This window comes from Mirounga leonina, unplaced genomic scaffold, assembly GCF_011800145.1.
Source record: "Mirounga leonina isolate KUSES-001 unplaced genomic scaffold, KU_Mleo_1.0 Mir_127, whole genome shotgun sequence".
Classification (NCBI taxonomy): domain Eukaryota; kingdom Metazoa; phylum Chordata; class Mammalia; order Carnivora; family Phocidae; genus Mirounga; species Mirounga leonina.
This window is the reverse complement of record NW_023270316.1, coordinates 15143664-15168767: the sequence shown is the minus strand read 5'-3', so window position 1 is coordinate 15168767 and position 25104 is coordinate 15143664. Positions and strand designations below refer to the sequence as shown.

The window sequence follows — 25104 nt, the reverse complement described above, 5'->3', positions numbered from 1 at the left end:
AAAATTGATGATCTAAGAATTCTACCTAAGACTAAGACCAAAGAAACAGAAACACACACACACACAATCACTGTTCACACCTACAGAAGAGCCTCTAATAAAATCAATTATATGTTGTTGCCCCCAGGACCTATCAGCTGATTTGAGTGCACAGGGCCTGTCATATTCATTTACATCAGCATAATCATAAAAACAGCTGATCTTTATTGAGCACCTACTACAACCCAGACAACTGAATAGGAAACAACCTTACAAAGTAAGAATTACTCCTATTTTGCAGATGAGAAAATAAGCTGAATATATTCATGCCTGACAGAGAACACTCGGTATTTTTTCTTTTAGTGAAGCAAAATTACCACTCTTTATTATAGAAAATTAAAGTGTAGTTTTAAGAAATTATATATGTTATAGTTGAAAAACAGTTCATGTTGGGTATAGAGAAAAAACAATGTACAAATTAATGCATCATCATCCTGCCAATGGTTTGGTTTCACATTTCCTTAAGTTGACAGGGTATAAAAGGATACTGTTTGATTAAATTTGTTTTCCTTGTGAGAGCACAATGGTTCCACCATGAGAGCAATAAAAAACAAACAAAAGAAACTGGAATCAATTATTTGCACTGTGTATGCCAGAACCAGGATTAGTATCTTTACTAAATCAAGAGCACTTAAGTATCAAGAAGAATTATAAAATTCCACCAATTTTAAAAAGAATGGCAAATAACAGGTGCAGGAAAGTCACTGAGGTAAACACAAATGACTAATGAAAATTTTCAAATACTCAAATTCATTATTTCTTAGAAACGTAAGTTAAAATAATGACAAAGCATTCTTCTTCATCTAGAAACTAGTGAAAGTAGCAAAGATAAAAACTTATAATAACATCCAATCTCGGCAAGGGTGGGGGTCATCTCATTTTCCCAAAGAGACTGTAAATAGTTACCAACTCTTTGGAAGGAAATCTAGCATTCAAAAGCCTTGAGGGGCGCCTAGGTGGCTCAGTCGGTTGAGCACTTGACTCTTGGTTTCAGCTCAGGTCATGATCTCAGGGTCATGAGATGAAGCCCCGTGTCAGGCTCCACGCTGAGCATGGAGTCTGCTTGAGAGCTCCCTCGCTCTCCCCCTGCTCTCTCTCTACAATAAATAAATAAAATCATTTAAAAAAAAAAGCCTTGATATGTATATACCCTGAGAAATTAAGGATGTCTCCAAAGGTTTCGTTTTGGTCATGTTCACTGCACTGACACCTATTAATATAAGAAACTGGAAAACAATCGAAATATCTAATTATTGGTTATACTGGAATCTATATGGCCATTAAAAACAACATTGCCAGCTGTGGAATGTAAACTCCATCAGAGCAGGCATCCATTCATAGTTGGTTCCTTCTCTGGGTGGGCATGAAAATACATCTGGGGTTATAAGACAACTCTATAATCTGGACCACAACAATGATTTTAATCAATTTTTTAAAAAGTAAGTAATATTTGTCATTCATTTGAAAAATATACTATTTCTTCTTTCTCAATTATTTTAATCAGTACAAGTGAAACACAAAACCGAAGTATGGACACATAAATATCACTTCCCTAATAGACCTTAAAAACAGAAACCGTGTTTCACCATCTTCATGATGCAGATTCCTCATCACTGACGTGCCTCATACTCAACGTCAAGGACCCTCGGTGTGTGGAGGACACTACTCCCACACACCGCCCCAAATGGCCATGACTTTGGAGTTTTGCATCCATCCCGTCCCTTGCTATCAAGCTATCCTTCTCATCAGTACCTACTAAGGTTTCCAAACTAGGATGGCTTCATAATATTTTAAGTAAAATCACACCAAGTAGGTTCTGAGTAGGAACCTAAAAGGATTTCAGAAGAAAAAACCAAGGACTTTTATCATGTATCCGGCTTTTTTGGTTTCCTTCCTGGTTCATGGCCCTACCCCAGCGCTGAGTCTGTCAGGTAACATGGTTTCCAGGTACACTGCGTATTACTGCAACAGGCTAGTAGGAAGAGGATGTTTAGCTCACCTGAAGCAGAAAATTGCCTGTATTTTTCCAATATTGTTGCCTAGAGTTGCTGAGTAATGCTGCCACATCGTCTTTTATGACTGCATAATCTAAAGCCATTAAACTTCATTTTTGAGGGGAGGACACAGGGACCACCTAACATCCTCCTTCCCCATGAATATAATGGGTGACAACCCCATAAAGTTAATCAGAGTCCCTCTATGGTTCTGTAGAAGAAAAGGGATTCAAGGAAATGAAAACCAAAGTGCATACAAAATCAACAACCTCTCTATAACCCTACACCTCCACTGCCTTGTGGGGGGAGCCTGGTTTTCCACGACTGGCCCACAAACCAGCACACCTGCACAGAAAGCTCTCTGCAAGCTTTGGCATTTCCCTCCTGGGGCTACCATTAGCTTTCTTTCAAGTTCATCAGCCACCTTTCCTTTTTCATTATACCACTATGATCTGTTGGAGTCAAGAGGCCGGAAAGACACACACAGACTTAACACGTTCTGAGCAAAAGGGCACGGTGTGGACCCCAAGAACCACCTGGGGGCCTGTGATATTTGCTCTGAGGTCAGATTGACTCCACATTTCCTGACCTCATCATGTCTAACAGCCATGAGTCCCTGAATGTGTAAGGCTATATGATGGCAGTTATGTTCAAAGTCATGGAATGTAATGAATGACGCTCCCCAACCCAGGCCCTTCCATCACCAATTTCTTGCTTTGAAAGAGAAGCCCGATGTGACTGGTCTCCCACACAACAGAGGGGAAAAGAGAGAGGAACAACACAGAACAGTTGTGGCAAAGGTGAGCTGGGGGGGCGGCTGAAAGAAGTAACAATACAGTGAGCGTGAAAAACCCAATGACAAGGATAGAAAGGAGAGTGAGCGAACACACACACGTACACACACACACACACGGTTATAAACATGCACTTCAGGGTTAGGGGAGAGACTATCTTAATGAGAAAACAAAGATGAAGTACATCCCCAATAGAAGAAATAAAACTATCACCAACTTTTAAAAATATCTTTTACTATGTTTTTCTGTTTCTAAAAATTATAAAAAATAAAAAAAGGTTAGTATAAACTATCTTCTCAAAAACAGCAGGCTTAGTCATAAAAATTTATACATGAGGCCACACGCTAAGTCTTTTACGGCAACTATACTTAGAACTCTTTTGTCTATAAAGAAGTTTCTAAATTTTACTCATCATGTGCCATCCTTCATACCAAGACTACAAAAGGGAAGCAATATGCCCTCTACAAACTCATCCATTGTGCATAATTTTACCGTCAAAATGAGAGTGTTTTATAAATGTGAATTTCCTTTTTTCCTAATGCTTTATATTTATCAAAGTATTGAATTTAAGGAAGTTGGATATGCAGGATACCTAAAGTAATAGTGCACACTTCCATATCACAAAACAAGTTGTATTATTACTCATTTCCTTGTAAACACTATGCTTGAAGCCTTCAGAAAACAAGTCAATCTGTACAGAAAAAAAAAATGACAAAATGAGATGCTGTCCAACTCATGATTTTCACAGCATTCATTTTTAGAACCAAACTTACTAAAAGCAGCAATGCCTATCATCAGCACATACAAAGGAACCAAGACCAAGTGCACAGAGCAGTAAGGAAAACGCCCTCACAAAGCAACCCATCACACTCTATACGAAATGCCATTATCCCAAACCCCACGCTCTCCTCCTCACTGGAGTGGAGTGTAACCAATAGCAGCTGGGTACCAATGGCTTTTAAGTCACAGAGATACCAAACAAAGAAAATAACCCGGTTGGTTCAGCTAATGGGTTCCCAAGGGAGGAGAGAGGAGACGAGGACTTCAAAACATAACCCGACCACAGCTCCTGGCTCTGCAGAGAGAGCCAGGAGGGGTAGAGTCCTCTCTGAAATGCCTTCCTTTTCCTCCACAAATACCTGAAAGTTCATTGCCACTGTTGAGGATGAGGGTGAACTGTCACTGTTTTCAATGAATACTGAGCAAATGTATGACCCGCACCCATTCAAAAAAATGAGGTTAACCTTGAAGACATTATGCCAAGTGAAATAAAAGGCAGGCACCCAAGGGCAAATCCTGCATGATTCCACTCACATGAGGCACCTAAGCAGGCAGTTTCGTGGAGACAGGAAGTAGAAGGGTGGTCGCCAGGGGCTGGGGGAAGGGCATGAGGAACTGGTCTAATGGGGACAGAGTTTCAGCTTTACAAGATGAAGAGTTCTGGAGATGGATGGCGGTGATGGTTGCACAATGATATGAATGTACTTAAGGCCACTGAGCTGGACACTCAAAAATGGTAAATGGGGCCAATTTTACGTGACGTGTATTTTACCACAATTAAAAATTAAAAATTCCTTAACTTAGGGGCGCCTGGGTGGCTCAGTCGGTTAAGCATCTGCCTTCGATTCAGGTCATGATCTCAGGGTCCTGGGATCAAGCCCAGCATCAGATACCCTGCTCAGCAGGGAGTCTGTTTCTCCCTCTCCCTCGCGCCTCCCCCCCTGCTGGTGCTCATGCTCACGCACTCACTATTTCTCAAATGAATAAAAAAAAAAAAAAAACTTACAAAAATAAAAATTCATTAATTTAAAAAACAAAATGAGGGGCTCCTGACTGGCTCCGTCAGTACAGCATGTGACTCTTGATCTCAGGGTTGTGAGTTCAGGTCCCACAGAGGGTATAGAGGTTACTTAAAAAAATTTTTTTAAAATTAAAAATCTTTTGAAAAATAAATAAATAAATATAAAAACCAAAATGATTACCTTCGAAGAGAGGGGGGAATAATAGCCACCGACCAAAAATTCTAAACCTACAGAAATACCTTAAAATAACAAAGAAAGAAAAACATACTCAGCTTAACATAAAAATTTACAAATTAAACTAAATGGATTTCTAAAAATTAAGTCTCAGTCATGTTTTCGGCATAAGTCCTGGAGCCTTCCAAGAAGGTTCCACATCCACCGTCCCTACCACTGGGTGGTTCCCCAGTCGTCCTGATGATAAGAATCCCTGGGGCACAGATTAAATATACAGATTTCCAGGGCTTCTCTTAATTCTGAGGGAGGAGGTCTGGGATTGCACCCAGGTTCTGGGTTTTTATTAAGCACAACGATGACTCATAACAGAATCTAGTGACCCGCAGCCTAGCATACGTCCTGCTCACCCTTGATGCTCTCGGCAAGGAAGCCGAACAGGTCCGCGCTCCTGCGGATCCTCACCCTGCCCTGTAATGTACACAAAGCTCCCACTGCAAGGCCCGTAAACACCCAGCTATTAAACGCAGTGAGCGGCTCTGTGGCCAAGTTACTGATAGTGGGCGGGCCCCAGCTCCACCTCTGCCATAAGCAAGTACATAACTGGGCAAAATTACATGTCCGGGCACCAGCTAACAGGCCGCGCAGGCCAGATCCCTGGGAGCAGGGACACCCAAGAGGTCAACACTACCGCTGTCTTGGCTCTCAGCCAGCAGACCATTTTCCAGCTGTGGTGGGGAGGTGGATGAAGCCCACACAGGGCAGCCCCCACCCCACCCCCCCGGAGCTGCGGAGGTAGAGGTGAGGCTGGGGTCGGCCCAAGCAGGTGGCATCTCCGAGGATGAATGAAAGGGTCCCCAGAGTCCTGGGGCGGGGAAGGGATGCTGATGTAAAGGCCTCAGCTGAGGGAAGGGCTACAAAGGCCCAGGTCAACACGGCCTAAGGCTCACCAGAGAGCTGGTGCACGGAATAGCAAGCAGAACACAGGAGCCTGGAAGGTCAAGTTAGGGCACCGGAGTTCTTGCCCAGGCAGAGTGGAGAAATTTTATTAATAAATCATCAGCAAGGCTGGAATGCAGCTGAGACACCAGGAAGACCATACCTTAGAATTAAAGACCACTCTCTGGAGCAGGGATTCTCAGCTGGGGCAATTTTGCCCCCACCTCCCAGGGCACATCTGGCGATGTCTGGAGACATTATTGGTTGTTACAACTAGAAAGATGCATCTGGCATCGAGTGGGTAGAGGCCACAGTTGCTGGTGAACATCCCACAATGCATGGGGTCCCCTCCACCCACCACCCCCCAACAGCCCTACTAAATGTCAGTAGTGCGGAGGTTGAGAATCTCTTCTCTAAAACAGATTTGCTCTAGACTCATCCTAGAAAAGATTACTACCGAGGCCTAATAAGGACCCACAAAGGACACAGAGATTGAAGGTTGAGACCCACCAAGCTGGAGAAGCTTGGAAAAAACACCTTAGAATTCCCAAAAATGGAAGCTAACAAAGCATAAATCAAGTCTACGCCAGGTTGAAAGAGGTCAGCCAGTAAGTGACCTATTAATGCAAAATGCAACATTCTCAAAAGACGATCAGAATGCAGACCTGCAATGTGGCATTCATAATGTCCAATAAATTTTAAGTCTTAGAGATGCAAAAAGAAAAAAAGAAACAGGAAAATGTAAACCACAGCAAGAAAGAAAGCAGTTTTCCTAATAAAAAGCAAATCCTCCAAATATATAAATAAGAATAAAAAGAAAGTTTGACCCAGACATTGGATTTTTTTTTAATTTTATGTTAAAGAGTTGAAGGGAAATATATTCAAAGAATTAAAGAGAAATATGAGTAAACAGATCCTTGGCAGAAAAATTACAAATTGTAAAAAAAGAGCAAAGTGGTGCGCCTGGGTGACTCAGTTGGTTAAGCAACTGCCTTCAGCTCAGGTCATAATCTTGGGGTTCTGGAATCGAGTCCCACATCAGTCTCCTTGCTCTGCAGGGAGCCTGCTTCTCCCTCTCCCTCTGCCTGCCACTCTCCCTGCTTGTGCTCTCTCTGTCAAATAAATAAATAATATTAAAAAAAAAAAAGAGCAAAGTGGACATTCTATAATTGAAAAGTACAAAACTAGGGGGAAAAAAACGCACTAGCTGGTCTTAGTAACAGTTTAAAGATAACAGAAAAGGTAGTCAGGTTGATTAGAAGAAAACTAGCCAATCTTAAGAACAGAGAGAAAAAACTGAATAAAATTAAGGGAAACAAAAAGAGGGAACTATCAGACACTTTCAAATGTTCTAATATACACGTAATGAGAATCCAAGAAAGAGGAAAAAGTGAGAATGGACCAGAAGATAATATTTTAAAAGATATAATGGCCGGGCGCCTGGGTGGCTCAGTTGGTTAAGCGACTACCTTCAGCTCAGGTCATGATCCTGGAGTCCCGGGATCGAGCCCCGCATCAGGCTCCCTGCTCGGCGGGGAGCCTGCCTCTCCCTCTCCCTCTGCCTGCCTATTTGCCTACCTGTTCTCTCTATCTCTCTGTCAAATAAATAAATAAAAATATTTTTAAAAATTAAAAAAATAAAAAAATAAATAAAAGATATAATGGCCAAATATTTCCAAAGTTTTTAGAGAAAGAATAAATTAAAGATCAGGGGCACCTGGGTGGCTCAGTTGTTTGAGCATCTGCCTTCGGCTCAAGTCATGATCCCAGGGGACTGGGATTGAGCCCCCACATGGGGCTCCCTGCTCTGCAGGAAGCCTGCTTCTCCCTCCCACTCCCCCTGCTTGTGTTCCCTCTCTCACTGTCTCTCTCTGTCAAATAAATAAATAAAATCTTAAAAAAAAAAAGAAGAAATTAAAGATCAAAAAGTTCAACAAACCCCAAAAGGCATAAATTCAAGGGAAATCACACCTAGGGTTCATTATCAATCTCCTAAAAATCTAAATTTTCTTTAAGAAGAAACTTTTAAAAAAAAAAAGAAAAAAAAATTTTTTTAAACCTGCCAGAGAAAACAAACATACAGGAAGACTTATTAAAAACAAAGGAGGCCAGATGACAACAGAACAATATCCTTTACATACTAAATGGGGTACAGAGAACTATCAATTCAGAATACAATATCCAGCCAGCATAGCCTTCAGAAAGAAGGGAGAAAAACAGATTTTCAGATAAACAGAAACAGAATTCATCACTTGCAGACCTATCCCTAAGAAATGCTAAAGGAGGGGCGCCTGGGTGGCTCAGTCGGTTGAGCATCTGACTCTTGATTTTGGTTGTGTCATGATCTCAGGGGTGTGGAATCAAGCCCCGTATTAGGCTCCGAGCTGAGTGTGGAGCCGGCTTGAGGTTCTCTCTCTCCCTCTGCCAGCACTCCCCTCCCCGGCTCAGGCTCTCTCTCCAAATAAGTAAATAGACAAAGGTTTCTCAGATAGAACATAAGCAGCAATAACCATAAAAAACTGATAAACAGGACTTACTTCATCAAAACGAAAACGAGAAGTGGAACAAAAATTCCACTTCTCAAAAGATATTAAAAAAAATAGAAAGGCATGCCAGAGATTGAAAGAAAATGTTTACCATTTATATATCTGGCAAAGGACTAGAATCCTGAAAATACAGAACTTGTACAATTCAATAAGACAAAAACCCCAATATAAGAGAAAAAGAGAGGCAGCAAATACTTAAACAGATACTTCCAAAAAAAGATACGTGAAGAGCAAAGAAGCACATAAAAAGATACTGAGCATCATTAGTCATCGATGAAGTGAAGATTAAAACCATAATGAGATACTATTTTACATACCCATGAATAACTAAAATTAAAAATACTGACAATACCAGGTCTTGATGAGGATACAGACTGAGTAAAACTCACATATTCCTAGTGGGAATGTAATCAGGTACCTTCACTTTACAAATGAGAAAATTTAAGCTTAGAGCAGGTTGCCCAAGGCAAATAGCTAGAAAGAGGAAAACTAGGATTCATGCAAAAGCAGTCCAACTACACAGCCTCACCAGGTTTACAACTCCCCTCCTAAATTTCATAAATGTCTTTTGTACCACGTACTTTACATGACTGCTAATATCCAATGTTCAACCAACAACCCCATGTGAAGCAGATATTCTTTATTCCCACTTTAAAGATCAGGAAACTGAGAGGTCCCTGGGTGGCTCAGTCGGATAAGCATCTGACTCTTGATTTCAGCTCAGGTCATGATCTCAGGGTCATGAGCCACAGGACACGCTCCGTGCTCAGCAGTAGTCTGCCTGAGATTCTCCCTCTGCCCTTCCTCCCGCTTGCTCTAAATAAGTAAATAAATAAAATGTTAAGGATCAGGAAACGGAGACCTTAAGAAATGAATTCACTTCTCTAAAATATTCCGGTTTAGCAAATGGCAAAATTGGGATTTGATCTCAAATCTGACTGCTTTCAGAGTCCATGCTCACAGTCCCTACCCTAGCCAGCCCAGTGCAGTATCTTTTACAAAGTATTTGTCCACCTGACTTAACACGACTAAGATTCCCAGTCCATATTCTAAGACACTGGAGCCTGATAAACACCACCATGCTTGAGGTTTAACAGCTGCAATTTCGAAAGAGTTATTCACCACTGAGAAGGGCTGAAAGACCTTAGTTATAAGATATAAAGTAAAAGCCGAACATGTTTTTGAGGCCCATTAGTATCACTTGTCATTTTTTAAAACTACCCCCCCATACCAATTCAAACAGAATGCCTGGGGAGAGGGACCTGGCATCAGAGTTGTTTTAAAAAAATTTCCCCAAATGAGACCACTGTGCACCAGAGTTTGGGAACCACTGAGCTAAAGCCTACCCTTCCTGTGTCCACCACATCCTCAGAGAACAGATAATGTATCTGATGGTAGAATCAATTCTAGATACTCATAACTCTCCAGAGCAGGAATTTCCCCATTAAAGAAAGCTAAAACAAACAGCCTCTCCTAACTTGCTTTGTTAGCCCAAACTCCCAACAGAAAATTAAACCTGCACCCAATGCCTCCTCCTAGCTCTTTCCTAGCAAACTAGAACACTGACAAATTGCCCCTAGAGATTAGCTTTTCGCAAAATGCACAGGTTCAACCCAAGTTTATATCATAAGTAAAAGAGAAAAATGGAGGGAGAAATGTGTTTAAAAAGAAAGATTTTAGGGACTCCTGGCTGGCTCAGTTGATAGAGCACTCAACTCTTGATCTCAGGGCCATGAGTTGGAGCTCCACGTTGAGTGTAGAGATTATAAATAAATAAACTTAAAAAAAAAAGTTTATGGACACCTGGGTGGCTCAGTCGGTTAAGTGTCTGCCTTTGGCTCAGGTCATGATCCCAGGGTCCTGAGATCAAGTCCCGCATCAGGCTCCTTGTTCAGTGGGGAGCCTGCTTCTCCTTCTCCCTCTGTTGCTCCCCCTGCTTGTGCTCGCGCACGCTCTCTCTCTTTCTCTCTGACAAATAAATAAATAAATCTTTAAAAAAAATAAATATTAAAGAAAGAAAAGATTTTAAAGCATTAAACGATGTAAGAAGCATTACTAGCTCATTCTATTTTTGTCAGAAGGTTACAAAATACCATTAGAAGAGAAATTCCTACCCAAGTATCCCATACTTCCAGGGAGACCCCCCCCAAGCCATTTCCATAAATACCTCAGAGTTTCACTGTGGTGGTACTCTCAAGATGCTAGTCCCTCGACATTTTCAGAAAGGAAATGTAACCACCGACTAATAGGCAAAATACTGGACTGAACCATACGAAAGTGCTGTTTTGCAAGCCCTCATCAGTTAAATATCTGCAATTTCATGTTGTCCAGCCTAAATATAAAGCAACGCAGTGTGTCTACACTGAAATGAAGTTAGTGTTAAATAAAAACAAAATCAAGTTCTGTCCAAGAACTATAGACTTGACATCATATGGGTGAGATGCTAACAAACTTTCAGAAGGAGGTGGAGGTGTGGGGTGGACCTTCCCTCCCTCAGAATCAACACTCTGGTGCATAGTGTTTTGTTTTGTTTTGTTTTGTTTTAACTCCAGCTCCATTTTTTTTTTTAAGATTTTATGTATTTATTTGACAGAGACAGCGAGCACAAGCAGGAGGAGTGGCAGGGAAAGGGAGAAGCAGGCCCCCCGTGGAGCAGGGAGGCCATTGCTGGACTCGATCCTAGGACCCCGGGACCATGACCCGAGCCAAAGGCAGATGACTAACCAACTGAGCCACCCAGGCGTCCCATCGAGCTCCATTTCTTGCAGCAGGTTGCAGACATTGCTCAGGAGAAGTCAGCAAGCTGGCTCTGCACCCTGCATGGGGCCCTTCTACTTCCTTTTCAGAGTCTATGATAAAGAATGCCTCATGTCCCGAATGCCGATCTTAAAATACAACTGAGCTGCAGAAGGGTCTAGAAAGGAGAAGTAAAATGGTCAAGAGAAAAAGGTCTTGAGAGAAAAGATTAGAAAAGGGAAGAGTCCACTCAGAAAGACTAGGAGATCTAAATGTTGTAGATACAAAAAACCACGCCTTTTTCTCCCAATTACAGAATTCTAAAAATTATACTGCAACTACATCAATTAATGCAACTCTATCACTTAACTGATTAAAAATACACTGAGAGGGCGCCTGGTGGCTCAGATGGTTAAGCGTCTGCCTTCGGCTCAGGTCATGATCCCAGCGTCCTGGGATCGAGTCCCGCATCAGGCTCCCTGCTCCTTGGGAGCCTGCTTCTCCCTCTGCCTCTCTCTCTCTGTCTCTCATGAATAAATAAATAAAATCTTTAAAAAATAAAAAATACACTGAGGTAAGTAAAAATATTTCTTTACATAGGATACTAATCTACAGAAGTCACCCACTTAGGATGCACTGCATAAATCCCAGTAGTCGATTTTCCTCATTCGTGGTAGTTGTGTGCTATGTCACTGTGACCATGAATTACTGAATACTAATTGCTCCCAGAGAAAATACAGAATTCGGTTTCTGCCAGCCTTTGATAACATTTTAACAACTGATCAACAGGGATGCCTGGGTGGCTCATTTGGTTGGGCATCTGCCTTCAGCTCAGATTGTGATCCCAGGGTCCTGGGATCGAGTCCCGCATCGGGCTCAGTGGGGAGCCTACTTCTCCCTCTGCCTGCCACTCCCCCTGCTTGTGCTCTCTCTCTCTCTGGCAAATAAATAAATAAAATTAAAAAAAAAAATTGATCAACATACACATAACCTGACGTGTGTCCATTGTTGACTCATTAACGTTGGACTCACGCCAAAAGCACAATAATTCATAACTTGAAACAACTTGGGGCGCCTGGGTGGCTCAGTCGGTTAAGCATCTGCCTTCGGCTCAGGTCATGATCCCAGGGTCCTGGGATCAAGCCCCGCATCTGGCTCCCTGCTCAGCGGGGAGTCTGCTTCTCCCTCTCCCACTCCCCCTGCTTGTTCTCTCTGTCAAATAAATAAATAAAAATCTTTTTAAAAAAAAACTGAGCCAAGCTTATCTAACACAGGCATTTTCTCCCTACCATGTGTCGTATTTATTCCACAAGGCACAGCACAGCCTTGCTGTGCTCAGAAACACTAGACAGCATCTTAGCATTTTGTGTGGGGCCATTTTAAACAGCAAAATCACCAACAAAAAGCATAAAAGTGCAGAAAACAGGCACAACATATAAACAGCCCGTGAAAAGAACTCTTGTTTACAGTAGGACAGCTGAAACAAGAAGGTGACCCCAGCTGGGAACATGCATGTCAGGTGATGCAAAATTTTAGTGACTATGTGCATGCCCAAGAATGACCGTGAAAGAGCTCCAGGTATTGATTTTGGGGTTACAAATAAATTTGAGCAAGTAGGCAATCTGCAAACAGAGAATCTGTGAATAATGAGAGTTTAGTGTACATAAACTCTTGCCAAGACAGATCCATGATAGAGGATAAAAGGAAACTCAGATGTTTGCAGGGAGTCCATTCATCTTAGAGGTTCAAGTAAAGAAAGACAAATACTCTCTCACAAACTATCCTTTGGGTAACTCTAAAGAGAGTAAAGATGAGATTTTAGCCAGAATAAAAAGTGTGGTCAAAATGATCCAATTCTGCAAGGAAGTCTGCACCAAGGAACAAGGAGGGAGAACAATATCCATGAACTCAAAAGCTGACAGCTCTGGATTTCCCTGGCATTCAAAGCAAACCAACCATCAAGGTCCACTATGGGAACTGTCTCAGTTCTTCAAACTGGACACAGAGTCAGGAAACCCAGGGCCAATCAGGCTTAATAAAGACCTTTTTTTTTTTAAGATTTTATTTATTTGACAGAGAAAGACACAGCGAGAAGGGGAACACAAGCAGGGAGAGTGGGAGAGGGAGAAGCAGGCTTCCCGCCGAGCAGGAAGCCCGATGCGGGGCTCGATCCCAGGACCCTGGGACCATGATCTGAGCTGAAGGCAGATGCTTAACGACTGAGCCCCAGGCACCTCAGGCTTAATTAAGATCTTAAGAAAAAAAATCTCTGTGCCGTACACATTTTGTAATACAAGAAAATCTCTGTACCATAGGACAAGACCATCCTGATTACAGAGAATGCCATCCTGTGTGCCCTAGCTCTAGAGACGTAGAACATTCAGGCTCACTCGCACCCAAGCCTGAAGCCAAGGTCAGGCTGGCAAATGCCAGATCCATTTCTACTAGTGATGGGGCTGAAGATCATCCTCTGTCCTCAATCCAGGCTTGCCTGGGCTGAAGCTACCATCTTCCCCCAGTCTGGTCCTACCTCCTGTGCTCTGATCAGTGTTTAGCCAGTACAGAACCTCAGTCCAGGGAGAGGAGAAAGCTCTGGAGATGAATGGTGGTATAGTGGTGATAGGTACATTCACAACAACGTGAATGTACTTAAACGTCACTGAACGGTCCACTTAAAAGAGTTAAAACGGTAAATTTTACGTTATGCATATTTTACCACAATCAATCAATCAAGAAGTAAATAAATAAATAAATGCTCCAGGCCCCTGGCTGGCTCAGTTGGTGGAAGCGTGCGCCGCTTGACCACAGGGTTGTGAGTTCGAGCCCCACGTTGGGTGTAGAGATTCCTTAAAAAATAAAATCTTAAAAAAAAAAAGAAAAAACCTCAAAAGCCAAGTGTAATTTTACCAAAGCTGTGCAAAGGAAAACAAAGGATAAGTCATTTTTATACAGGCTACATCCCACGACATCATGCAATATTATGAACTACCACTACGAACTCAGCAGCCATTCCAGTGACGACACCCAGCTTGAAGTTCTCCCAGAACCAGGGATTAGGAGTAGGGCACGAGCCTAATGTTCAGAGGGGCCTCTCAGAGCTTTACTGCAGTGCCGCCTTCTGCCCTAAGGAATCGGTGCACCTGTGATGAAAAAAGTGTCCTATTTCTTCACCCAGCAGGATTCTAGACCGCAAGGCAGTGCCTAAGGAAATCGGTCTTTCCCACGCTTCTGGAATTTCAGCTTACGCCTATGGTTTGACCCAAGTAAGTCTCTGTAAGGGGACAATTCTTTTAGGCTAATCAAGCCAGGAAATTAACACCTCTGGGAGAGGTTTACATTCAGCAAATGTGCCAGATCAGATCAGATTTCCCAAAGGTGAGTTCTAAAACGTTAGTGGGAAGAGTAAGAAAAACAGGTGAGGGGCGCCTGGGTGGCTCAGTCGTTAAGCGTCTGCCTTCGGCTCAGGTCATGGTCCCAGGGTCCTGGGATCGAGCCCAGCATCGGACTCCCTACTCGGCGGCAAGCCTGCTTCTCCCTCTCCCACTCCCCCTGCTTGTGTTCCCTCTCTCGCTGTGTCTCTCTCTGTCAAATAAATAAATAAAATCTTTAAAAAAGAAAAACAGGTGAACTCCCACCAACTCACCTGGGCAGCCAAGAGCTTTGTTGGACTGAATTGTCCCCTCAAACCTGGATCCCCCGGTGAAGGTTTTCACAGTAGAGTCCTAGTGAAATGTCCTATTTATTTATGGGAGCGAAGCATGATCTAGCTAATTTATAGAGAAATTGGCCAGTCTCCTACATGGTAGAAGGGACTACAATAGAATAACCAAGAGGAGGAGAAGGACAGCAACGAAGACCCCTTGACTGGGGCGGACAGGCAGGGCTACCATTTGCACATCACAGAGGAGGAACCTGAGGTTACGTGTCACAGCCTACACAGACAGTAAGAAGCCTCCCAGATTCACACAACTCCAACATTAATAAGACTCTGCTCAGAGGAAGAGGTGGAGAAGACATCTTGCATTTTGCTAAGAAAAGTAGTCATAAGAAACAGAAGCTCTAGGGGCACCTGGGTGGCTCAGTCGTTAAGCGCCTGCCTTCGGCTCAGGTCATGATCCCAGGGTCCTGGGATCGAGCCCCGCATCGGGCTCCCTGCTCAGCTGGAAGCCTGCTTCTCCCTCTCCCACTCCCCCTGCTTCTGCTCCCTCTCTCGCTGTGTCTCTCTCTGTCAAATAAATAAATAAAAAATCTTTAAAAAAAAAAAAAAAGAAACAAAAGCTCTAGATAAGCAGCAACTAGGTTAAAAAAGCAATATTTTAGGGGCACTTGGGTGGCTCAGTTAGTTAAGCAGACTGCTTTCAGCTCAGGTCATGATCCTGGAGTCCCAGGATCGAGTCCCGCATCAGGCTCCCTGCTCAGTGGGGAGTCTGCTTCTCCCTGTGACTCTCCCCCTCTCATGCTCTCTCTCTCTCTAATAAATAAATAAATCTTTAAAAAAAAAAAAAAAGCAATATTTTAAATTTAAATTGTTTGGCTTTAACTTTCAATAAGGATTTTTTTTTTTTAAATAAAAATTGTATATATTGGGCACCTGGCTGGCACAGTCAGAAAAGCATGGGACTCTTGATCTCAGGGTCATAAGCTGGAGCCCACAATGGGTGCAAAGATGATTACTTAAAAAAAAAAAAAAAAAAAACTTAAAAAATATTGTATATAGTTAAGGTGTAACGTCATCTTTTGACAGATCTACACTGGAAAATGAGTACTACAGTCAAGCTAATATATCCATCACTTTACATAGTTATCCTTTTGTGTGTATGGCAGGAACGCTTAAGATCAAACTTTCTTAGCAAATTTCAAGTACACAATACAGTTAAAATGGAGTGTTTTTGTTTTTGTTTTTAAAGCAAACGGCCCAAAGCAAAGAGATATCCAGGGTCCAGTTTGTAAAGGGCCCTTCAGTTTTCATCACTTCTTCTGTCTGTGGCAACTCCTCGGTAAAGACACCTGAAATCCTCACTCCCTTCATAATACTTAAGACCAGGGAAACTATGGGAGAACTTAATGGCATTTCTCAATACAAAACACTGAATACGTCAAACGGGGTCTTGTCATTAAAACTGCTGAAATGTACACTAAAGAGAAGAAAATAATGCATAAAATAGTAACTTGAATGGAAAGCAATATAAAGCAGAACATAAGTTCTCTCCAAAATTACTAAAGACAATGTAAAGTTTAAAGTTTCATCCCAAACATCAACTATTTTTTTTCTTTTCTTTTTTTTTTTTCAAGATTTTATTTAATGGGATGCCTGGGTGGCTCAGTCGGTTCAGTGTCCAACTCTTGATTTCAGCTCAGGAGCAATGACTCAGGGTCCTGAGACTGGCCCTGAGTCGGGCTCCGCGTCCAGTTCCGTGCTGGGCGTGGAGTCTGCCTGGGGTTCTCTCTCTCCCTGTGCCCCCCGCCTTGAAATAAAGAAATAAAAATAGAGATCCTTTTTACAACATTTTTAATTTATGAACTTTCCCAAAATGCTTTTGGTGCTTTGGGTGAGGTAGACATTCTGATACCAAATGGCACTTACCTTCCGATAAATCATATGGCACATGGCGACGCGTAGCCTCATGCCCGCGCACTGAACATGATAGAAGTATAAATGGTGCAATATGGCCAGGATGAGCGTACAGATGGTCAGCACCGTGGCATACATGTAGGCTTCATGCAAAGCCACAGAATTAGTGGGGTCATGGTTTTCAAAATAATTAATAATTTTCCCCAAAAATATGGGCTGGACTACTTTGGTGCCTTCCTAAAAGGAAAGGAGAAAGCCGTAATTAGAAATACAGATCCTATCAGTTTTTCTTAACATAGCTTTGCGTTTATTACTAGCATGTTAAAAAGGCATTTTAACAAAGTGCTACATTCATCACTAATCCCAAAGAAAAACAGAACCCCTCTCTTATGTAAGACAAGCACATAATAGTTTAACCTTCAGCCAATATTCTAAGAGCAAAAGCCATAAAACTTTAGTTCATCGTGCTTGGGTACACTGAGGGTCCTCGAAAAATATCGCAACCCGTGTTTAGAACGCATTTGGCAGACTACCAGATAAGTCTTGGCCAAGATGAGTAAGGAAAAAAGTGGCAAAAGAATGGTAAGGCATGTGCTCACAGGTGGGCAGCCCCAGCTCACAGCCTGCCCATGGGGTCTCCACTGTTAACATCCCAGCCCAAAGCAAAGTCACAAATGGCTCGCTCATGGGAGGCACACTCTTGCAAACCCCTTCTGCATTAAAAGAGCCATTAAAAGAATGGAGATATTGGCGCAAATACAGATCCGGGCCCAACCCCAAATTCCACGTGTCAGTAGATCGAAAGAACGGAGTCCAGTCTCCAAGTTCTGTTGGAGTAAGGAAAAGGACCAGGCTCAGGAGGCTCCCAGGCTCTCAGCCACAGTCTTGAATGTCTCTACCCCTAGAAGCTGAGCAGCGCCGCCTCGGAGTCAAAAATTTAACACAGCAGAAGGCAAGCTCAAAATAATGCCATCCCTGGTTCGCCATCAGCCATACATTGCAGGTGCTGGTTTTGAAGAATTTTAACAATCCTCCATTCCCCAAGGCAAAAAATTAAAATCCTACACCACTGAGTTAAGAAAGCACTGGGGCTTACCTCCTAAATAAGACTTAAGGAAAGCAATTTTCTTCCCCTAAAACTAAAGACAAAGAAACGGCAAAACTTGCCCCTCCATGCCAGATGGCCGCTCCACCCCACAACCTACATCCACTCTTGTAAGGTACCTTCCTCTGGCATCAAAGAATACCAAACACTCGGTGCAAATGCATGTCGCCAAAAGTAAACACACAGGCCCTCCACCTCACTTCATCTAATGCCAAAAGTTTGGAAATCTTTCAAGAACTCGACTTTGAAACATTTCCTCTTGAGCAACCTGTCCTTATTAACACAGACTGGCAAACAACCAACAGGTTTGCTTCTGGTGGCTCTCCTCCATCTGTCCCGAGGGAGGAACCCATAGCCCAGAAGGGCAAGGGAACCCCAAAAACCCAAACCCGAAACACAACTGACATGCATATTCTTCTCACCCAACTAGTGCCCCTTCAGGATATTTACAGAAAGCTGTTCCCATCCCTGAGATGGGTGTGACATTATAAACCCCAACACCGCATACTCATGCACACACTCGTTCACAAACTTCACCTCCAGCCTCACCTTTCATGAGGTCATGGCACTTTTCTACTACAAGGAAATGCTGCTCATTGAAGACAATCAGATCTCAAGAACACAAAGGCTCACTGTTACATGTGAAGCATGTCCAATCATTCGTCCCAAGAAGCATTGAGAGTTTATGAAAGCAACCCAAATACAGCGGGCCATAAAACAGTTTATGGGATTACTGAGATGAAGATCTGGAAGTTTCCACAGCAAAGTGAGAACATCAAACTGTACATACACATGGGCGGCCCCAGCCCAGGTCAGCAGTACGTCACCCTGGGGCTGCCTACTGGGAGCCCAGAGGTAACACCTGCCGGCCCAAACTTTCCTAAAACTTAGGATCATCTCTGGTCCTCGGCTCTCCATTTGAGCCTAATATGGGCATGGGCATAGGAAAATATAATCAGAGTCACCCCTCAGAGAGAAAATGGATAGATGCAACAAACCCAGTGAAAAAGAGCACAAAATAAAGGTAGAGCACTACCACCCAAGCACCTTGGATTTTTCTGCTGACAGTACTTAATCAAACAAACGGGCTCACTAATGAGGAATGCCAGCTTGCAGCACCTAGCTTCCCACTCATCTGTCCGTTCTCAATCCTCACCCTCAGCTACAAAGAAATAAACGCAGGAAAATAGGTATTATCAATCTTGAAACTAACCATATTAAAACTTTCTGGAGAGCAGGAGCAAGGTCAAAACTTGTTCGAGCAAACATGCCCATCTCTGCCCGGTGAAGATCCTTCCCACAAACCAAATGAGAATATGGTCTTTATTACTCCTTCACAGGAATTCTTCTTGATTGTAAAACCATGAGGGATTTCTAGCCCAATATGATACCACAACACCTCATGATTCAAGGTCCTACCAGCGTTTCAGAGTCTTTGCAGCAGGTACTTCTTAATGGAGTATTCGGCATTCAGCTCCCTGAAACCCCTGACATCTCAAACCGCCCCCCACAACCTCTTGCTTTTGAGGGTAACTTATTACATGGCTAGATGCCAAAACCTCCCCCGTGGGCATGGTTGTCCCATGTACAGGAAACATTTCTTGCCCAACCCCACCATGCCTGATCCATGAGAAAAGAAAGAAAACACGGAAATAGAAACAAGCTATCAGACAAAAATTATCGAGTGAACCGTAACAGCAAAAGGGTAAGCCTGTTTAGAACAGCCCCTCCCAACTTCCTACTTTCTCCCATAAAAGAGTGTTGGGCGGACTTGCCTACGGTTTGGCCAGAGCTTGCTTGTCCCAGACTGCAACTGTCTGCCATGCCTGAATAAACCCATTTTTGCGGTAACATAACTAGGAAGTTCTATTCTTTTTTTTTCTTTTTTTTTTTAAGATTTATTTATTTATTTGAAAGAGCGAGAATGAGAGAGAGTACATGAGAGGGGGGAGGGTCAGAGGGAGAAGCAGGCTCCTCGCTGAGCAGGGAGCCCGATGCGGGACTCGATCCCGGGACTCCAGGATCATGACCTGAGCCGAAGGCAGTTGCTTAACCAACTGAGCCACCCAGGCACCCTAGGAAGTTCTACTCTTAAGGTTAACAGAGGAAAAGCAGTGAATGAACACAGGAAGAATGAGAACCACCCCATTTTGCAACAGCCTAGTAAATTAATGGATCTTGAGCAATTATCATGAATAGTGCTCCTACCATCACCCACACAATAAAGACAAGCAGACACGATGTACCTAACACGCGAGGCACACCACCAGACCTATGAAGCAAATCTGCCAAGGACAAGAAGAGGAAAAAAAAACTGAGTCAGATCAAGCTTCTAGATCTAGCCACCAATTTAAGTTTCCAGAAGAACATGTTCAATGATACAGGGCCTAAGTGATAGGCCAAAGCCTGACTGTGGGACTCTCTATGGGACAAACAACTCGGTGTCAAGTATTTGATTAGAAAAAATAAATAAAATTATAGTGAGAGAGAATGGAAAGGAACCCAAACAGCCTCTATCAACCAAATGCACCTGATTTGGATACGGATTCAAGCTGCAAGGGAAAAAAAAGAAAGAAATGTGAGCACTAGCTAGATACTGATGATATCTAGTATCAGTGTTAATGTTTATGCATAATAATGGCATTAGATTATATAGGGGAAAGAGTCCATAGTATTTAAAGATACACACTAAAATACAGATAAAGTGATGCAGTACTTAAGAACTGCTTGAAAATAATCTTGGGAAGCATGAGAGTGAGTGGGGTCCAGATGGGTCAAGACCGGTCATGAGTTGATACCCACTGAAGCTGGCTTAGGGGGACATGCAAGCTTAATCCACAGGGGAGGAATAGCCATTTTCCCTCGACCCTTCTGAGCTCTGGGCTGAAATCCTCTGTAACAAAAGACAGATTAACAGGAGAGAAACCAACAGAAGTTTATGAACAGGCATACCTCCAGCATACATGGGAGAGCCCCCAGGAAAAACAGAGTAAATCCCAGAGGCCAGAACCACTGCCATGGGGGTTTAACCGGAAAAGCATGGGAAACAGGGGTAAGGCTTATTGTGCCGATTTAAGTCGTCTCAAAGACTTCTCCGAGGATAGGATTCTCTTGTGATTTAAAACCACCCTTGTCGGGCGCCTGGGTGGCTCAGTTGGTTAAGCGACTGCCTTCGGCTCAGGTCATGATCCTGGAGTCCCAGGATCAAGTCCCGTATCGGGCTCCCTGCTCAGCGGGGAGTCTGCTTCTCCCTCTCCCGCTCCCCCCTCTTGTGCTCTCTCTCTCTCACTCTCTCTCTCAAATAAATAAAATCTTTAAAAAAAAAGAAAAATTTTTTTTAAAAACCACCCTTGTCTTCCTGGCACAAAGAGGGAGACATCCTTATAAATGTAGGTTTCCTTTATAAAATTAACTGTCCCTTACAGAAGGATAACCTTCTGCTCTGTTTTCAGAGCTTCTGTGGCTGATGCTTCTCAAAACCAATCTGCTCAGGGGCGCCTGGCTGGCTCAGCGGGTGGAAGATGAGACTCTTGGTCTCAGGGTTGTGAGTTCAGGCCCCACATTGGGCATGGAGCTTCGTTTAAAAAAAAAATTAATCAGCTCAAAATAATCTGTATCCCAAAAAGGCATATTCTGGGATGGCATATTCTGCTACCCTTCAATCATATTCTAGGTTTATATTTTTAAGTGTTCTTAAAAAGCTACAGGGGTGGGGCGCCTGGGTGGCTCAGTCCTTAAATCGCAGAGTCCTGGGATCGAGTCCCGCATCGGGCTCCCTGCTCGACGGGAAGCCTGCTTCTCCCTCTCCCACTCCCCCTGCATGTGTTCCCTTTCTTGCTGTGTCTCTCTCTGTCAAATAAATACATAAATAAAATTCTAAAAAAAAAAAAAAAGAAACTACATGTGATAATACTTTTATTCCTTTGGCCAGCTGAGACGAGGGGCGAGTATTAGTTTTATCTGCATCTTAGGAAAGAAGCCACATAGTGCCAGGTCGTTACACGGTGTGCCCGGGTCCCGCAGCGCACGGACAGAGCCGCGATGCCATCGTGGCTGCTGTGACTGGCGAGCCTGACCGTCTCCGCGGCTGACCGCCCATCCAGTGGCAGGAAGGCTTGTCTCGAGAGCTCTGACATCAGCTCTCAGACACGTGCATCTTGAACTTGGCTTGGGCGACAGGAAGTCAGGCGGGACTGTAAATTTGGGCAGAGCTCGGGTGTGGGTGTCCCCTGGCTGCTGGACGGGGCTCGGGCGCTGACACCCGCGGTAGCAGCACGGTGTGTTCGATCCATCCGGAGCCCTTCAGAAAGCCACCTTCTACTCGTTACCGCCCCCTAGAGGATGCGCGTGTGGCTGCCCCGGTGCGGAAGTCTGTAAACAGCCACCCACATGCCTAAGGCCCCGTTCTCGATGAGCTCCTGGAGACGGACCAGCAGGAAGGCCGGGGTCTCAGATGGGGCTCGGATGATCTGGGCAGAGGCCGAGCTCTCTCTGTTGTTACTCAGCAGGTGCCCGGCTCCCTGACGAGAGATGGAGTCTGTGAGTCTCTCGGGGGCGAGCCCTTGCTAGGCAAGGATGAGGGCGCTTGGGCGCTTTCCCATACGCAGGGTGTGCAGCAGGCCCGGGGTAGCACCGTGACGGTCTGGGGTGGACTCAGACCTGGCTGGGAGCAGGCGCATCCCGTGTGCAGGGGGGCTGGGCTGCTACCGGAGGGCGCTTGCTGCTTCATGCTGTGACGCAGCCGGTATCTCGGTGGTCTCCAGCAGAAAACGAGACACTGGCCTCGACGAGCACGGTGACCAGCACCCGTGGGGATCATGCTCACTTTGTGTCTTTGAGAGAATACGTGCTGGGGCTCTGCGTCCTGATGCCGGGACGCTCAGGCAACCCACGGTGTTAGAGCTCGACCAGAAGTAAACCTTGAATTTTCTCTGGCGGTAAAAGGAGCCTGAAATCCAACACAGATACCCTTGTGTTTCTAGATTCGCCTGTTGACACAATGCTGTTTTGGAGACATGAGAAATGCTTTTGTATGGTGGAGCGAGGAAGGATCTGTCACAGTTCAAAATCACTTTCAGGGGCTGTTTTGGGTTTTCAGTGGTTAAAGGTAGTTCCTGAGTTAGGTGGGATGAGTGCTAGTGTAATAGTTGATTTAATGAAGCAGCTTCCCATTTTGTGATCTTCTCTGCTGCTTGTTGGTCTTCATATTTTAGGTAGTGGAGGGTCTAAACTCAACCTTTCGATTTTCTCAAAAGGTTGAGGCTCGCTGATTATCCGTGGTTTGCAAGCATAGCAGTGTTACCAAGCAACGCGTGGGCAGGGCCTTCCCCGGGCGCTCCTGGCAGCCACCAGTGGGGAGAGGCACGGTGATGCAGGCCAGGGCGAGGCTTTGGAGGTTGGATTTCAAAGGAGTGAAAATCTCCGTCATGTGAGAATTGAGGAATGCTTGTAAGGCTCGCAGAAACAAGTTCCATGCTGATGTCGAACGCGGCGTTCTTGCAGGCCGACGCTAACCAGAAAACAACAGCCAGCGAGCCCCCAGCACGCCTGGCCCCTGTGTGCACCTCCATGGGGACGTGGTGGGGACAGAGCAAGTGTCCTCCTGTCTAGAGCCCTGAGGGTAGGGAGGAGGAGTCTGAAGGCTCTTTTTGGGGCAGACAGCAGTAGAGACTGTCTCCCCACACCACCCAGGGCCTTATCTGTGAGAGAGGCGGTCTCTGCCTGCTGGTGTTAGCGGGGTGGGTTCTCCCAGTCCCCTTGCCCTGAGAGGGGAGGAGTGGCCGGGGGGGTGGGGGTGGGGTTAGGTCACTCTACCAGTGACCTTTGGAAACGGCCCCAGGTGCTGCGGGCATTGATCAGTGACTTGGCCTTTGTCTGAGGCCACTTTTGCGAATTGTTTCTGATCCAGGTGGAGGCTGCAGGGAGGCAAATGTTTGCCTACATCTTTATGCTGGAACTCAGCTGATGGGCAAGAAGTTAACCAAATCTTTTGAGGTTGTCTCCCCCACCGCCCCGAGGTTGTCCCTCGACTCAGGGCTGATCCCTCGAGAGCTGTCCTGGGCCTCTGCATTTATGTCCCTGGGCCTTTGCATTTATGTCCCTACTCTGTTCCAAGCGCCCTCCGCCTCTGTTTAACCCAGGGGGCTGAGGAGTGGCTGCTGGTAGCCAACAGGGGGGGGGGGGGGGGGGCTGCACAGCAAGGGCCAGATGAGGAAGCGGAGGAGACCTGCAGGGCAGACCCGCTGCGTACACCCTGCCTGTTCTTGGGAGTGTAGCATTAGGTTAGTGGTATCCACAGTGATGACCCCGAGTTACAAACAAAGGTAATGCCTCTCCCCCATTTTCTTTGAGATGTCAGGGAAGGAGGTGACTCATTTTTTAAAAGGTTGCATTCATAATGGTTAAATTAAAACAAAAAAATCTGCTTAGAAGTGAAACTTCTGGCAACTCCTTAGAAAAGTTGGCTTTTATGAGCAACTTTTCTCAAGAGTTCTTGTTCTACCATTGTTGCCTGTCGGGGAGCAGTGGGTTTTCCAAGTCCTGTGTGAAACCAGCCTCTGCCATCAAGAATGGACTAGGTCTCTTCCCAGGACTCATGTAGAGTAAGGGTGATCTTCCTTTATACCGATTTGATGCTGGTTTCCGGACACTGTGAGCTGTTGCATCCCATTTACTTGTCCCTGGATCCCTCTGAGGTAGACCAGGCAGGAGTTTCCATGGATATGGATAACGGCGGCACAGGAGGGCATGGATGGACTTAGGGTCATGTGGCATGCAAGTGACCAGCTTGGTTTCTGAAGCAAAACATTCCGAATTTGCCAGATGAGCGCTCTTTGTGTTCTGTCCTGACGCCTTCTCTTGCCAAGGCCCCCACCCACGATGGTCAGAGAGCCGAGAGGAGATGTTTTTTCTCTGGCAATAGCTCTGTGCTCTTCTCTCAGCTGCTTCATACATTTTCACACACGGTTTCTCCCCTACCACCCCTGTAGCTTTTTTTTTTTTTTTAAAGATTTCATTTACTTATTTGACAGAGAGACACAGTGAGAGAGGGAACACAAGCAGGGGGAGTGGCAGAGGGAGAAGCAGGCCCCCCGCCGAGCAGGGAGCCCGATGCGGGGCTCGATCCCAGGACCCCAGGATCATGACCTGAGCTGAAGGCAGACGCTTAACCGACTGAGCCACCCAGGCGCCCCCCTTGCAGCAGTTTGAGAGTTTTCAAGTACTTATTATTACACTACTGCACTACTACCAGTACTGCTGTTGCCCCTGCCGCCGCCACCTCGGAGTATGAGCCCCTGCCAAAACTGCTACTAATAGTTCTATTACCACTGAGTATGAACTACTAATGTTGTTGCTGTTACTACAGAATATGAGCCTCTGCTGCTGCTAGTAACACTGCTAGCGAG

The 25104-nt window shown here is 44.6% G+C and overlaps 1 protein-coding gene across 1 annotated transcript in view; it reads right to left on the bottom strand.

The window, feature by feature from the left end:
* Nucleotides 1-25104, bottom strand: part of ABCC4 (ATP binding cassette subfamily C member 4) — a 247301-nt gene that overhangs the window by 183377 nt on the left and 38820 nt on the right. Inside the window, exon 4 of the mRNA XM_035003178.1 lies at nucleotides 16606-16830. Coding sequence (XP_034859069.1) covers nucleotides 16606-16830 — 225 coding nt within the window. The remainder of the gene's footprint in view (nucleotides 1-16605; nucleotides 16831-25104) is intronic.